We start from the raw sequence: 13,796 nt of genomic DNA, 5'->3' as shown, positions 1-13,796 counted from the left end.
TTGGGCAGAGTACTAGCAACAGCCACTGTCAGTTCATTGGTTCTTGTATTTCTTTCTGCCAAAAATCCTTGAAGTGAAGAATGGGCCTTGATATGAGAAACAAAATATTGAATACTTCTGTTTTGCAAAATTGTATAGAGACACGTAAGATAAGTTGTCATTACTAACATCTTTTAAAACTGATCCTTCTATTCTTTTGACTATATTAGCTACATATGCAGAATCTGTGATCAAATTTAAAGGTTCTGGGAAAAGCTGAAATGCTCTAACTACAGCTGCTAATTCACCACCTGATGTGAACCTTCTACTGTCTGGATATCTGATTCATTCTTTAGTTTTTTCATTTTGCCACGTTATTACTGATTTGTGTGTTTTCCCTGAGCCATCAGTAAATATTGTGACAGCCTTAAGAGGCACTTCACTTAAGACAGGTTTTTCCCTGAAACTTAATTTTTCTTGCAACAGCTTGTGGCTTTGGAAATGAATAGAAAAAGCACCTGAATAGTTCAACAGGGCAACTTGTAACTCTTCTGATTTTTTGCAAAGCCTAATCAAAATACTCCTTCTTGAAAGGCATATAAATCACAGCAAAATACTGGCCTGTTATAGCTAACAGTCTTTCTCTGGCTCTGATTATAATCTGAGCCATCATTTCCATGGTTGGGAATGTTGTTTTTGGGGACCTGTAAGGCAAAAAGATTATTATCAGCAAAGGGTCCTTTTTAGAAGTGTCCCACTGGAACATGAGACCATACAGCTGCATTTTTTCTCCTAACGCTGCAAGAAGAGGTTAGATGGTATACAATATCAATGAGCTTGTCTCTGTTGAAGGGCTTCAGTAATCTTTTTGAGAGCCCTTTGAGCTTCAGGTGTCAGAGATCTTGGAGAAGTAATATCTATCACCTGAACAGGTCAAAAACTGGACCAAGTTCGTCATGGTGATTTCTAAAATGGATCTGATCCAGTTAATCTCTCCTAAAAGTTGTAGCAGATCTTGCGAAATTTTAACATCACTTCGAAGCTGTATCTTTTCAGGCTTAATTGATTGTTCTATCATTCTCCACCCTAAATACTTCCAGGGCAAGGTTCCTTGTATTTTGGAGGTGGAAACTTCAAGTGCAGCATCTTAGACTGCTGCAACAACAGTGTCATGAGCCTTTTCCACTTCCTTTTGGGTCATCGCTGCAATAAGCAAATCATCCATGTAATGTAAAATCACTGCTTGTGGGTGCTTCTGTCAAGCTGGGAACAGGGCCCACGCCACAAACCATTGGCAGATAGTAGGTGAGTTCTTCATTCCCTGGGGTAGGACCACTTAATGGTATCTTTGAGCAGTAGCTCTTGTCTGTTGATATTTGGATTTGAAAAAGTAAATGATGGGGTATCTTCTGGATGAAGTGGAACACTGAAAAAACAGTCTTTTAAGTCTATGATGACAAGAAACCAGTCTCTCTGGATCATTGAGAGAGAAGGAAGTCCCGGTTGCAGAGGCCCCATGTCCTCTGTCACTTGGTTGATTCTTCTAAGATCATGAAGCGATCTCCAAGAATCAAAAGCTTTCTTGTGTATAACACTGGTGAGTTCCAGGGACTGTTGGTCTCTTTGATGTGGCCTTTCTGTAATTGTTATTTTTCCAGTTCTTTGAGGGCACTCATCTTCTTTTACTCCAGGGACCACTGACTCCAAAAAAGATTGTTATTTTTCCATGACAGTTTCAGGGTGATGAGTGCCATCATGGCCCCCACCAAAAGTCTACTTCCAGTTTTGCTCCCCATTGTAACAACAGATCTCTTCCCCTATAATGTGATGGTTTTCTGTACAACAAAGGGATGAATAGTTCCTATCTTTCCTTCAGGTCCTTTAATTGCAATTATGCATCTACTTTGTAGCCATACAGTGGCTCCCCTGATACCTGTGAGAGGGTCTAAAGGTGTCACTAAAGTCCAGTCCTTCAGCCAGAACATACAAGAAATCACTGTAACATCTGCACCAGTGTCCAGGAGACGTGTGATTGTTTTGTTGTTGTGCATTAAACTGCAGGTCAATTTTGGTCGATTGCTACATATATGTTATACCCAAAAGACATCTGGTGCTACACTTGAGCTCTCAGGTGTTATCTGCCGGCATTTTTTGACTGTATTGGCTGACAAAGGAATAGCTGTGGCTACTGGAGTTTTTGCTGGAATGACAAGCTCGATGCTTGTACTAGAACCGTTAATTCTTCATTGCAGTTTGCTGAAACAATAGATGGAAAAACTACGAAAAAGTCCCAAAATGTGTTTTTTTGTCTTTGCCTATAATCAGAAAATCTTGTCTCTTTTGTGATGTTTCTGTCACACCTGTGGGTACCACAGCATGACAAACACTAGAGAGTAGACTAATTTGGAAGTTGCCAGTTCACGCTGTGGCCCTGAGGGCAGCAGTTCGGGGTCTCTTGGCACCTGTCTGGAAATCCTGTGAATAAGGTTTGGCCTGAGCAATTCACACATCTGGTCCCTTGGAAGTTCCCTGGCTGCTGGAATGCCACTACTTGTTTTGTCACATGGTGACCAGGCGCGCTCTTCTTGGGGTTTCCTGATAAGGGATGTCCATTTACATCGTACTTGGAGTAGCATCTGTTGGCATAGTGTCTTCCCTTTTTGCATCTTGGGCAACGATAAGGTGGTTTTGTGCCTTCTGTTGATTCTGGGCAGCTCTTTCTCATATGTCCAGGCTTTCCACATCGATAACATAATCTTTTGGAAGTCTCATTTTGCGATGCCTTCTTGTTCTGATGAAGTGTTACGTTGAGGGCATTGAGGGCTTTTCCAAGTTCTTCATCCCTCACTTCTGCCTGATTTTTGAGAGCTTTTTCAAGTCTCTCTCCCAGAGTATCTGCATGAATGGTAGCTGTATGTTGAGGGCTACCGATTATGCTGCAAGCTTCTATCATTTGGGGCAAGTCAGGATCAGGTAAGCCTCGGATAATCTTTCTGCACTCTTCATTGGCATTTGCATAAGCAAGAGTGCTAAGCAGAAGTGGACGGGCCACATCATCTTCACACTGTCTCTCTAGAGCTTGTGCCAGACGGTCAATAAATGCCATATAGGGCTCTGCTACCCCCTGTCTTATTTCTGTGTAAATCTCTTCAAGAGTTCCCACTGGCTGAGTCAGCTGCAGGGCTTTGCAAGCAGCATTTTTGATATCAGTAAGTACTGCTCTAGGCAGGTCTGCTGCTTGATCTTCAGCCCTGTCGTTTGGGGGGTCTCCTGCTAAATGTGCCAGTGTCAATGCAGCATGGGGGCCCCCAGCATAGTTTTCGCATAATTTATTCAAAATTTTTCTCCACTTCAGGTCCCACAAAATGTATTGTGAGTCTGTCAGTATTATGGAGGAGAGAAAACGACAGTCATACGGTGTTAAATCCACATTACAATATATTATTTTCAGCAATCGCTTGAAATACAGTGAGCCTAATCCACTTTCTCTTATTGCTCTTCTCAAATCCTTAATATCCTCATAATCCAACGCTTTCCATTTTGGATTAGCATTTCCTCTGCCACACCTAACTGGCCGGGCTAAGAGCAGCTCTTCAGCCAGATCAAAGTCTTCTTCTTTTATTGCTTTATCTCTGATTGCTGACCAGTTTGTAACAGAGTAATGTTGAGTCTTTTTCGGAGGGTCCCTTGACTTAGACGGAGGTAGAGAGTGCTCTGAATCAGGGGGAGATAAGTCTCTTTCCCAGTTTGAGTCTGCTTGACTTAAAATCGATGAATCTGATTCTTCCTCAAAAACAAAACAATCATCGTCTGCCCCTTCCTCCACAACAGTCCGGTGGTTTCCATCTTCAATCTCATATTCAATCGCTTTCTCCTGGCGTCTCTCGCCGCCCCTTTTCCCCCTCCTGTTTGCCGGTTTGCACTCACCCATGGATGGCACAGGGGGTGCTGGCGCAGCCACAGCAGCCGCAGGGGAGCAGCTTGGTGTGGGGGGCACTGCTGCGGGGCTGATGGCACACTGCTGCGCCGGCCTTCTTCCCGGTTCAGGCTGCTCCACGTGGCATGGCAGAGCTGGTGAGGGGGCTGCTGGAGACCTTTTCGGCAGCGTTCCTAGGCTGCAGTCCCTGACTGGAGACGGCAGGACCTGCATGGCAGCCGCAGGACACCTCGCCGCAGGTGGCCGGGACCCGCCTGCCCCGGCCTGGAGCGCTGGGGTGGTTTCCATGCCCTCCAAAGGCGGCAGGAACGGCGTGGGGGGTGCCAGAAAGCCCGCTGGCTCCGGCTGAGGGTCACCCTGCACAGCCACAACCAACGAGGGAATCGCCACCGAGCCTGGATCTAGTGACCACGGAGCCACCGTGGACTCGGCTGCTGGTGGCCGGCGGTCTCCTAGGGCTGGCGCTGACCGTGAAGGGATCACCGCCGCCGCCGCCAAGCACGAGTCAGGCAGCAGCGGGACCGGCACGGAACCCGCCGCATCTGGCTGGAAATCGCTCGGTGCTGGCTTGAACCGTGCCGCTGGAGCCGAGGAGAGCCCCCCCGCCTGTCCCGGCTGCCCCTTGGAGCTGAAATCCAGCTGCAAGATCGCATCGCTATCGCGGATTTTCCCATCGGCTTGCGGAGGCAGCGCGGCTGGGACTGACACAGCTTCTGAATTTGCAAGATTAGGAAGTGGCTTATAAAAGAGTTCTGTAATTAATCTCCAAATTGGTAATAATGAAGCAGCTGTTCTATCCCTTCTGGTAGTATCATCAACTAATTTAACACCAATTTGATCCCAAAGTGAGCTGTTAAAAGCAGAGGACGATTGCACTTCTGGGAAATGCTTTTGAACATATACTAAGAGATCTTTTAGATTTTCATTGGGGACTTCATAGCCATTATCTATCAGCAAAGACTTTAAACGGTCATAGATACGTTTCTGCTCTTTAGACATATTATTACCCATTTTTAGCTTACTCCAGAGCTCACCTGTGTCATGCAGTAAGTGATTCTTCCTGGACTGGTTCCAGGTGTCTTGTGCCTGGTTTGTCTGCTTGCTTTCAGCAGTTGCTATCCATGTTACCCATGCTTTCAGGGTTCTTTTTCTCCCGGGATTCTGTTTTCTGTCTAGACAGTCTGTTGAATCAGTTCTCTGGAGAGACTGACCATTGGCTTAAAGCCTTATTGCTGCCTAGAACGGGGACACCATTTGTTGAGGTTTTCATGGGGGGTCTTGGGTCTCAAAGAGACATGAACAGTTGTTGGTTGCTGTAAAGTTGTTTATTGTATGAATCCATCAGCCTGGAAGGCAAAGAGTTCAGAGTATTAAAGTCTATGCTAAAAGCTTTCTGGCAGGAAGGAAGCCCCGATATTCTGAGCAGCAGCAGCTTCCTGGCATAAAGTCCCAATGATCTGGATGGCAACAGCAGAAGCAGTTGCAGCAGTTTCTTCTTTCTGTGTGATTCCTCTTTGTGCTGGTTTTGCACTGATTGATACCTGGTGAAGAAGGAAGAAACCACCCATGGAAATTATTTTTCTGAGAGAAGCTGCTGAGAGCTTCCTTTGTGCCCGGAAAAAAACAATAGCTGGCTAGTTCTGAGAATTCACAACTTATTGAACCATTTAGAAGTTGGATCTGGCTCTGTGAATTCCACATTTTAAAAACAGACAAGCCCAGGAAAGCTCTCTCTCAGCCTTGGACAGGTAACTGGGGGCCGGCCCCTGCTTGGCCTGTACAGCCTGGTCAGGTCAGGCCAGGCCGGGCTGGGCTCTGCTGCGGCGCCGGCCGCTCCCGGGGAGCCCTCTGGGTTCCATTCCAGCAGGGTGGCCAGGGCCCTCCCCAGGTCAGGTCAGGCCGGGCTGGGCTCTGCTGTGGCGCCAGCCGCTCCCGGGGAGCCCTCTGGGTTCCATTCCAGCAGGGTGGCCAGGGCCCTCCCCTGGGTGGGCCAGGCCGGGCTGGGCTCTGCTGTGGCGCCAGCCGCTCCCGGGGAGCCCTCTGGGTTCCATTCCAGCAGGGTGGCCAGGGCCCTCCCCAGGGGGGCCAAGCCCTTCACGGGGAGCCCACTGAGGCCTTTCCAGTGGTGCTGCCAGGGATCGGCTGAAATTCTGCCACCGCTGGGTTTCGCCAGAATCTGCTGGGCAGGAGGATGGGAAGCCATCGGCCTTTGGCGTGCTGCCTCTGAGGGGTAGCCTGGCTGCTGAGATCCTAGCCACCCTTCCCCAACACAGCCACCAAAACTCATCCATCATAAACAGCTCCGGCTGCTGCCCACAGCAGAGATCACATCCCCATCCGCAGGCCTGGGCAAGCTTTAACCTGTTCACTGCACAGATGAGACCTGCAGACCTTGATCCTCTCTCAAGGGAGAGAAAAGGACAGAGTGGTGATATGTAGGAAGACAACATGAAGACACCAAGGCCAGTGAAGAAGGAGTCAAGTCTCAGATGGAAGGATAATGAGGAGATGCCCTAGTATTGAGGCTGAAAGTTATTTTGGTAAGGCAGTGGAGATGGACTATGATACACTAAAATATCCCCTTTAATTCATGAGTAAGTATGGGGGGATGGAGTGTTCAAACTGTAGAGGTGAGCAGAGGTATCCATTGATGAAGCAAAATAGGTGCTGAAGAGACTGTGATCCCATGAGAAGCTTGAACAGAGAGAGTAATGAAGATCCTTTGGCCCCAGGGAGAGAAGAAGAAAACTTCTGTTCCCAGAGATAGAGATGATTGCAGAGATAGATGAAGAGAACCTTTGCTTTTGAACAGCTCAGCCTTAAAATAATGCCCCATAAGTTGACATGGCCCATAAGCGCAGCTGCAGGGGCTGTGAAAATGGGAGGAGTTTCATGATTGCAGATTTTTCCCAGGCAGCTCTATTAGTGGAAATGAAAAGCCACGAGAGAACTGTTTCTTGCGGAGAAGTCTCCATGGCATGGCAAGAGAAAGCTCCTCTCCCTACAAGAGCTGATGAAATACTATTGTAGAGCTGGTAACTGATTGAAAATCACAGGTTTTGTCTCTATGTTGTCAGTTGGGAAAGAAAAGAAGTCAGGCAGGGGGAGGAAAAGTGTTCTGAAGGTTTTATTCTGATGCTTCTTATTCTTCTAATCGTGTTAATAAAGTTTTCTTCATGCCTTTTAAGTTTTGAGCCTGTTTTGCCCTCCTCCTAATCCATATCTCACAGCAAGAAACGAGTAAGTGCACCGGTGATTTTAGCCAGTGCTAAACCCTTTCACCTCAACACAGGGGATTTTATTCATAAATCATCTGATCAGCTAAAAACACGATTCTGAAACATTCTTTCTACATCAATCTAAGCTTAATTCTTAATATATAAAAGTAGTGTCAGTTTTACCTGAAATTTATGTATAGAGCATTATCCGTGTACGTGAATAATACTATTTGTTCTATCTAGAAGTGCAAGCTATTTTTCATTATGTTTAGAGCTAAGTTAATTCTGTAAAGCATAGCACTACTGAACTTTAGGCTTCAGGGCTTTTTACTAGCTCTTTACTAGTCTCTTAAGGCACTTGAGATATATTTCCATTTACTTAAAACTAAAACTTACACTCTTACTTCATATCTATGTGGTTTAATATATTTTAGTTTCTCCAAAGGCTTTAATTCAATCCCTGTACTTTTTCTTCTCTCTGAGGGCTCAAATAAGCTCATATTTAATGCATTCCAACAGCTGTTTTATTTTCAGGATAGCCCAGCATTTGCTATAGATAGATAGACAGATCAAGACCATGCATACATATAAATGCAAACCCACGTGTGTCATAGTGTCTAAATATATTAAAGAAATTATAATGTACTTTTCAACTGTTACTTTTAACTAGATAACATTATGAGACAAAGGGCAACAAAAATACTTAGCATTTACTCGTCACACAATCATTTGTAACGAGATGACTCTCTGCAAAAATTAAGAATTAAATCACTTGCTTCATTTTGGAAAAGACTGGTTTTCATTATGGACAGGTTGGGGACATTTTCCTTTGCTAATTCAGGAATTCATGAATCTGTGAGAATCCTCTCCAGATAAACTTGGGAGGTATAATTAACCCAAAACTACATAGGCAGATAGATTATTTTGTCTCATTGTAATTCTGGCAAAGTAGGGAAAATCAAGAAAAATGCCTTTAGTTAAGGGCTTTATATAAAATTAGAAGAAAAAAATATTTTATATCCTCTTTGATATATGATGCTCTAAAGTAAACCATGCTTAATGTAGTTTTGTTTTTTTTTTTATCTGTATGCCATCATAAAACCTTAATTCTGCAGTTGCTTTTACTTATTTCTTCTCGTGGCTATGGTTTCCATACACAAATGTGAAGGTTTAAGAGCCAGATAAAACTGCTGCTTTTCTGCATTTCCTCTCCGTCCCAATTAAACCTGTTTACCTCACAGTCAAATAATGGCCAGAGAATGGGTTATACACCCAGCTTCTTGTCCCACTTCAGAAATGTTTTAATATTGGCCTTGATGCCAACAATTTAAACATCAAACAGTTTTGGTTGTGCTGTATCATCATTACCTTTCATCCTGTATCATGTGTAACAAGATTTTCAAGCCCATGACGTGTTGGGTGGATGAAAGATCCTGCTGTAAGGATGTTACTGGGGTGGAGAGGAGCTTCCACAGATATTTGCTGCTGATGTGGAAACAACGATCTCTTGGTGGGATGTAGTGTCAAAAAATTAGTGGGCATGTTCATGGAAGAGCAGGAACCATTGTCTTAGCAGGTGAAAATACAGGTGCAATGGACCTTTCAGGTGGAGGAAATGTTGTTATCCAACCCACTCTGGATTTCTCTGGCTGTAGATGTACTTACTAGTCAGCTGAGATGTCTGAGCACATGTTGAAAACAGAATGGTTAAAAGCAGTTAGAAAGACCACTACTAAGGTTTGCCCTGAGTCAGCTAGCAATCTCTCCATCCCAGCAGCTGTGCTATTCCCAGTGGAGCTGGCAAGCAACCCAGCTTTGGAGGCCAGGTGCCAAGGGCTACAGCAGGGAGTGGTCTGCATCTTGGTCTAGGAAAGCAAGCAAGCAAGAAAATCACCGGCACATTTAAGTCACAGGTGCAAGAGTAGCTTCTGGCCTGGGTATCAGGCCACCAGTCCTGGCCACTGTAGCTCAGGAAAGGACCAGTTTTAGAGTGAGCAGTGCCAGGCTCACCCAAGCCCCACACCAACCGCCTGCCTCACCATGGGCTCCTCTTCCTACCCTGGTGGCTAACATCTGAATTATATTGCAAAGTATGTTTGCACAAACATGCAACTGGCTATTGTTCTTATTCATAAAAAAAAGTACAGCTCCTTTGTAAAACTAATTCATTACTTCCCTGGTATTGTGGGGTAAGAATTTATTGATGTGTGAAGGGGGAAAATAGTTTTGTTTTGAATTTACCTGAGAAATGGGTGACATAAGAACTTAACTTTGCCTTCTTTGTATATCTCACAAGTTAACTTTCTTGAGCCAAGCAAGAACTTTCAAAGTTCACTCTCTTCAAATTTTAATGGGGGCAGTTTTACATATACCAAATAATGTGCAGCAGATTTCTTCAAAACTCACCTTTGGAGGTAATTTTCTGGAAGCGAGGTGTAACATGGAAGATGCACATATGAGAAAGCACCACCCAGCTGACACATGCTGGTTTCATTTTCTGTATTTCTCCTCATCTCATTCCATGTGTACCCCAGCATCTTGTTTGTTCTTATCTATAGCTATATAGTATGTTTAGCCAGTTTGCAGTATTGTCCACAATGAACCTCAGGCAACTTCCATAGCCACCGCTGAATTTTAGGAGCCTGTGAAGCATGGTGATTTGGGTTGGGTTTTTTATTTGTTTGTATTTGTCTGTTTCCCTCCTGCCTTCATTTTAATTTTTGATTAGTTTTTCTGTGAAAAGTAACATTGGAAGAATTACTGCTCCTACTCAGTGTCCCAGAGGGAAATGTTCCAAGAAAAATTCTGATAGTCCTGACCTCCTTCAAAGTTCTAATAGAGGCAATTATCATAATCATCATGAGGAAAGGACAAAATTAAATAGTTTCCTGACCGCATTGTATGTTGTAACAATGCTGTAAGGAAAAAAATGGTATCCTTATTTCACAGTTTCTCAATTGTCTTTGGTTAAAGATTTGAACGTCTTGTTCTGGTTGTCACCTTGCTGATATGTTTAAACATAATGGAGGAATTAATTTTTCACCCAGTTGGCTGGGAGTGCCTCTGCTATGAGGGCAGTGAAGTATCTGAGATGTATCAACCTGCCTGGTAAGTGTAGTAGGTTCATGAAGTCAGAATACTCTTAAGCAGGGTGATAAACACATAACTTGGCTGTAGCTCATAAAAACAGAGTACTCCAAGAATTTGCAAAAAGTTGATGACTAAAGATTTCTACAAATGGATACTGAGTTGTATCTTAAATAATAATTTGAAAGAACTAATTTTCCTAGAATTTTGGCTTCTTGCCTGTCAAAACTTGAGACCACTACACCTTCTTGGCAACAGCCAGTTGGGTGGAACAACTACTTGGCTGCTGCTGGTGCATAGGATTGCATGAGCAATATCCAGCAAGGTCATTTACAGGGCACAACTGAAAATATGTTCTCAGTACATGTATTTACTTGCAGGAATGGAATATAAATTTCCCAAACTGTTGACATGCACTTTATTGGTAAGAGAATTTTTGAGGGAAAGCATGTTCACAGGAACACAAGAAGAGACACAGGGAGAGAATGTTAAATGTATTTAAAATATTAAAAGTAATTATTTTCATTCAATTTCTTATTTTTATTTTCCAGAGGACAACAGGATTGCAAGCAAACAGTGCACCAGAGATCTGAGTCCTTAAGCTGATACCTCTCGCACTACACCTGCATCAGCTATACTCAAAAAAACCTGAACTTCTAGAAAACTGACTTACTAGGAAGAGTATCTTTCTTCACAAAACAACTATAATTGATCTGTGTCACTTTATCAGTAGGAAAAAAAACCCAAAAAAACCCCAAATAAACATGTTCATATGTGAAAAGCATTACTGCTGGAAATATATTCTCTAACATCTGATAATTTTTGAATAAAACTTTCTTCTCCTTGACAGAGCAGCCTTGTGCCTGCTTCTGCTGCACATTGTATACTAACCTCCCTGGCACCCAAATTCACTGAAATAGGACTCAGTTAATTTTATTACCGACAGCAAGAGCTCTGTGGTTCTTTATTCCATTCCCTCTAAGAAATTCGTATTTGCAATTAATTTTCCTTCCATTCAAAAAGTGTCTGAGAGGGGGACAGTGCAAAAGTAATTTATGTTTTGTAAATTATGGGTTTTTATATATAGATAGATATATAGATATATAAAACAATGCTTGGGAGAAATTAAAAGTAATCTTAAAGCCTATTTAAGGATTTCATGAGCTATACAGGGATCAAACAAAGCATGTTTCATGAATGGATCTCTTCCACTCTCAAATGGAAGGGATGCGTGGAGAAAATACTAAAACAATACTAAAACAACAAAATTCTGCTGGGGAAGAGGAGTGGGCCTTCTTCCTTTTTCCAATAATTTTTACCAGTATTATGTATGTTTGTAAAAGAATAAGGGTTTTGGGGGGACAAAATTTCCATCTAAAGATCAGGATGACACCAAAAAGTGTAAAATTATTTTTCATTTGGAAATGATCAGTTGAATACTTCTGGTATGTATAGATTTAAGATGTAAGGACAAGATATTTTAAGCAGTTACTACTCCAGTGAAACTACTTTTTTCAAGACTGACGTTTGACCTATTCTCAGAAGTAGTAAGTGCTTATGGAGGTTTAGAGTGGTATTTTTAATCAGTAACTCCAAAGTTCCTGTCGTATATGGGGTGGGTAAGTTTATTCCCCCCGAAAGCAGGAACATATGTATACATATGTATTTCTAGGATGTTTGCTTCCACCAGTTCTAAGTTACCCTCTGCAGCCCCCGCCACCCTAAGCCCACGTGTGCACAGGGCGGTGAGCGCAGGTGTGCCTTGGCAGCTTCATTCTCCGCTCCGTAGGTTGCATCCCCGTTTCCCCAGACGCGACCCTTCCTGCCGGCTCCCCGCGAGCAGGAGCCCGGTGGGCGATGGCTCACACGGGCATCTGCAGGGGCAGCGCTGCCGGCAGCCCCGGGCTCGGCTGCGCCCGCAAAGCGATTCCTGCCAATTCCTTGCGCAACTCGCTCTCCCCGCGCGCACGCCCCAGCTCTCCTGCAGGAGCAGCAGCCGAGTATCACCGAGTTCGCCAGTGAGCCTCCCTGACTGGAGATATTCCAGAACCGCGTGGATGCCATCCTCTGCTCTGGGATGGCCCCGCTCGAGCAGGTTGGACCAGGTGCCCCACTGTGGTCCCGTCTAACCTGACACACTTTGATTGTGCTGACCCTGGCCGTCCCGCCCACTGCCCCGTCACGGACACGCCGCTGAGTTGGCCCCAACTTCAAAGCCATGACCAAACCACTAACCGAGACGACGGAGGCGGAATGCAGGGCAGGGAGGGCACCGGCGGTCACTGACGCCGTCCGCCCGGGGCCATGCCGCGTCCCCGCTCCTCGACGGCAAGACTACGACACCCGGCACACCCCGCGGCAGGGAGGGCGCGGACCCCCCCACGTGAGCCTCAGGACTGCGCGGCGATTGGCTGCGGAGGGAATGGAGGCGGGCCCCCGGGGAGCACTTCCGGTGCCCCGCGCTCGGCACTTGTTTGGATGCTGCCGTCACATCATGGCGACGCGCGGGGGCGGCGGCGCGGCGGGACCGACCCGGCGGGGCCCGAGCCACAGCGGCGGTGGGGACGAGGTGGCGGCGGCCCCGAGCAACAGCCCCGAGGTGAGGTGGCGGCCTGGTCAGGCCCGGCGGGAGGGAGCTCCGCCTTCCCCGCCCCGCCGGGTCGCGGCGCCGCGCTGCCCGCCTGCCCCGTCCCCACGCGGCCGCCCGGCCCGGGCGCACGGGGCAGGGGCGGGCAGTGCCCGCGCCGCCCCTGCCGATCCCGGGAGCCTAAATCTCGGCCTGCCCCCGAGGCCGGACCCGCCGAGGCACCCGCGGGTGGGTGTCGGGGAGGTCCCGGCGCGGCCCCCGGGGAGCCGCGCTCGCCCCGCGGGGTCGGGAGCGGCCCCTCCGCGCTGCCCGAGGGTCGCGGGGCGGTCCCTGCCGAGCGCGGGCCGGCGGGGGCGGCAGCACGTGGCGGGCCCGGTGCGCGGGGGGCGGGAGCTGCGGGGCGAGGGGGGCTGCCGCCTCCCCGGGGTCCCGCCGGCGGGCCCCCCGTACCCTCTCGGCATGGCCGAGGTGCGAGGCGGGAGCGGACCGTGGCTCTGCCCGCGGGGGTGGCAGGAGTGTTTTCTTAACCTCCGGGATAGCAAAAAAAAACCCCCAAAAGGCCTTTTTTTTCTTTTTCCATTTTCTACCGAAACCACGCTGAAAGCAAGGGCTGTTCCTGGTGATTTTGTAATAATTTCTGGTTGCATATCTGTGTACGAAAGGCTTAAAATACCTGTGCTTGGTCACCCAACGGCAAAGACTTAAAATACGCTGTAATTCAGCTCCTGTATGTAATATCACCAGCTTTATGTTTTATGTGACAGAACTGCCTGGCTAATCTCATGTGCTTTTGAAGTATCTCATCCTGTGCCCTTACGTAAATTCAAGTGGCTTTTTAGTGGTAACTTTTTTCCATGGTACAAAGGATAACATCTCAGAAATAGTAACTTGGTGGTGGTGGTTTATTTTGGCTGTTAAAAAGGTCTAGGAAGCTGTGGAGCTAGTTTTCTTCATTGAAATGCATCGTCCTCTGCAGTGTGGTTTTTTG

General features: G+C 46.3%; 1 protein-coding gene and 1 long non-coding RNA gene across 2 annotated transcripts in view; one reads left to right on the top strand and one right to left on the bottom strand.

The window, feature by feature from the left end:
* Window positions 1-5,222: 5,222 nt before the first annotated feature.
* LOC107207209 lies at window positions 5,223-12,546 on the bottom strand. The gene is made up of 2 exons (XR_004496267.1): window positions 12,457-12,546; window positions 5,223-5,457 (listed from the first exon to the last, which is right to left on the bottom strand). It is a non-coding gene; the product is annotated as an uncharacterized LOC107207209 (long non-coding RNA).
* The window catches only part of TXLNG (taxilin gamma), a 24,498-nt gene continuing 23,140 nt past the window's right edge, over window positions 12,439-13,796 (top strand). The window contains exon 1 of the mRNA XM_015635521.3: window positions 12,439-12,820. Within this exon, the coding sequence (XP_015491007.2) occupies window positions 12,440-12,820 (381 nt within the window). The 5' untranslated portion in view covers window position 12,439. The remainder of the gene's footprint in view (window positions 12,821-13,796) is intronic.

The sequence above is a fragment of the Parus major genome, chromosome 1 (assembly GCF_001522545.3).
Source record: "Parus major isolate Abel chromosome 1, Parus_major1.1, whole genome shotgun sequence".
NCBI lineage: Eukaryota > Metazoa > Chordata > Aves > Passeriformes > Paridae > Parus > Parus major.
Note: the sequence above shows the minus strand (reverse complement) of the source record. Positions and strands in the feature narration are given on the sequence as shown.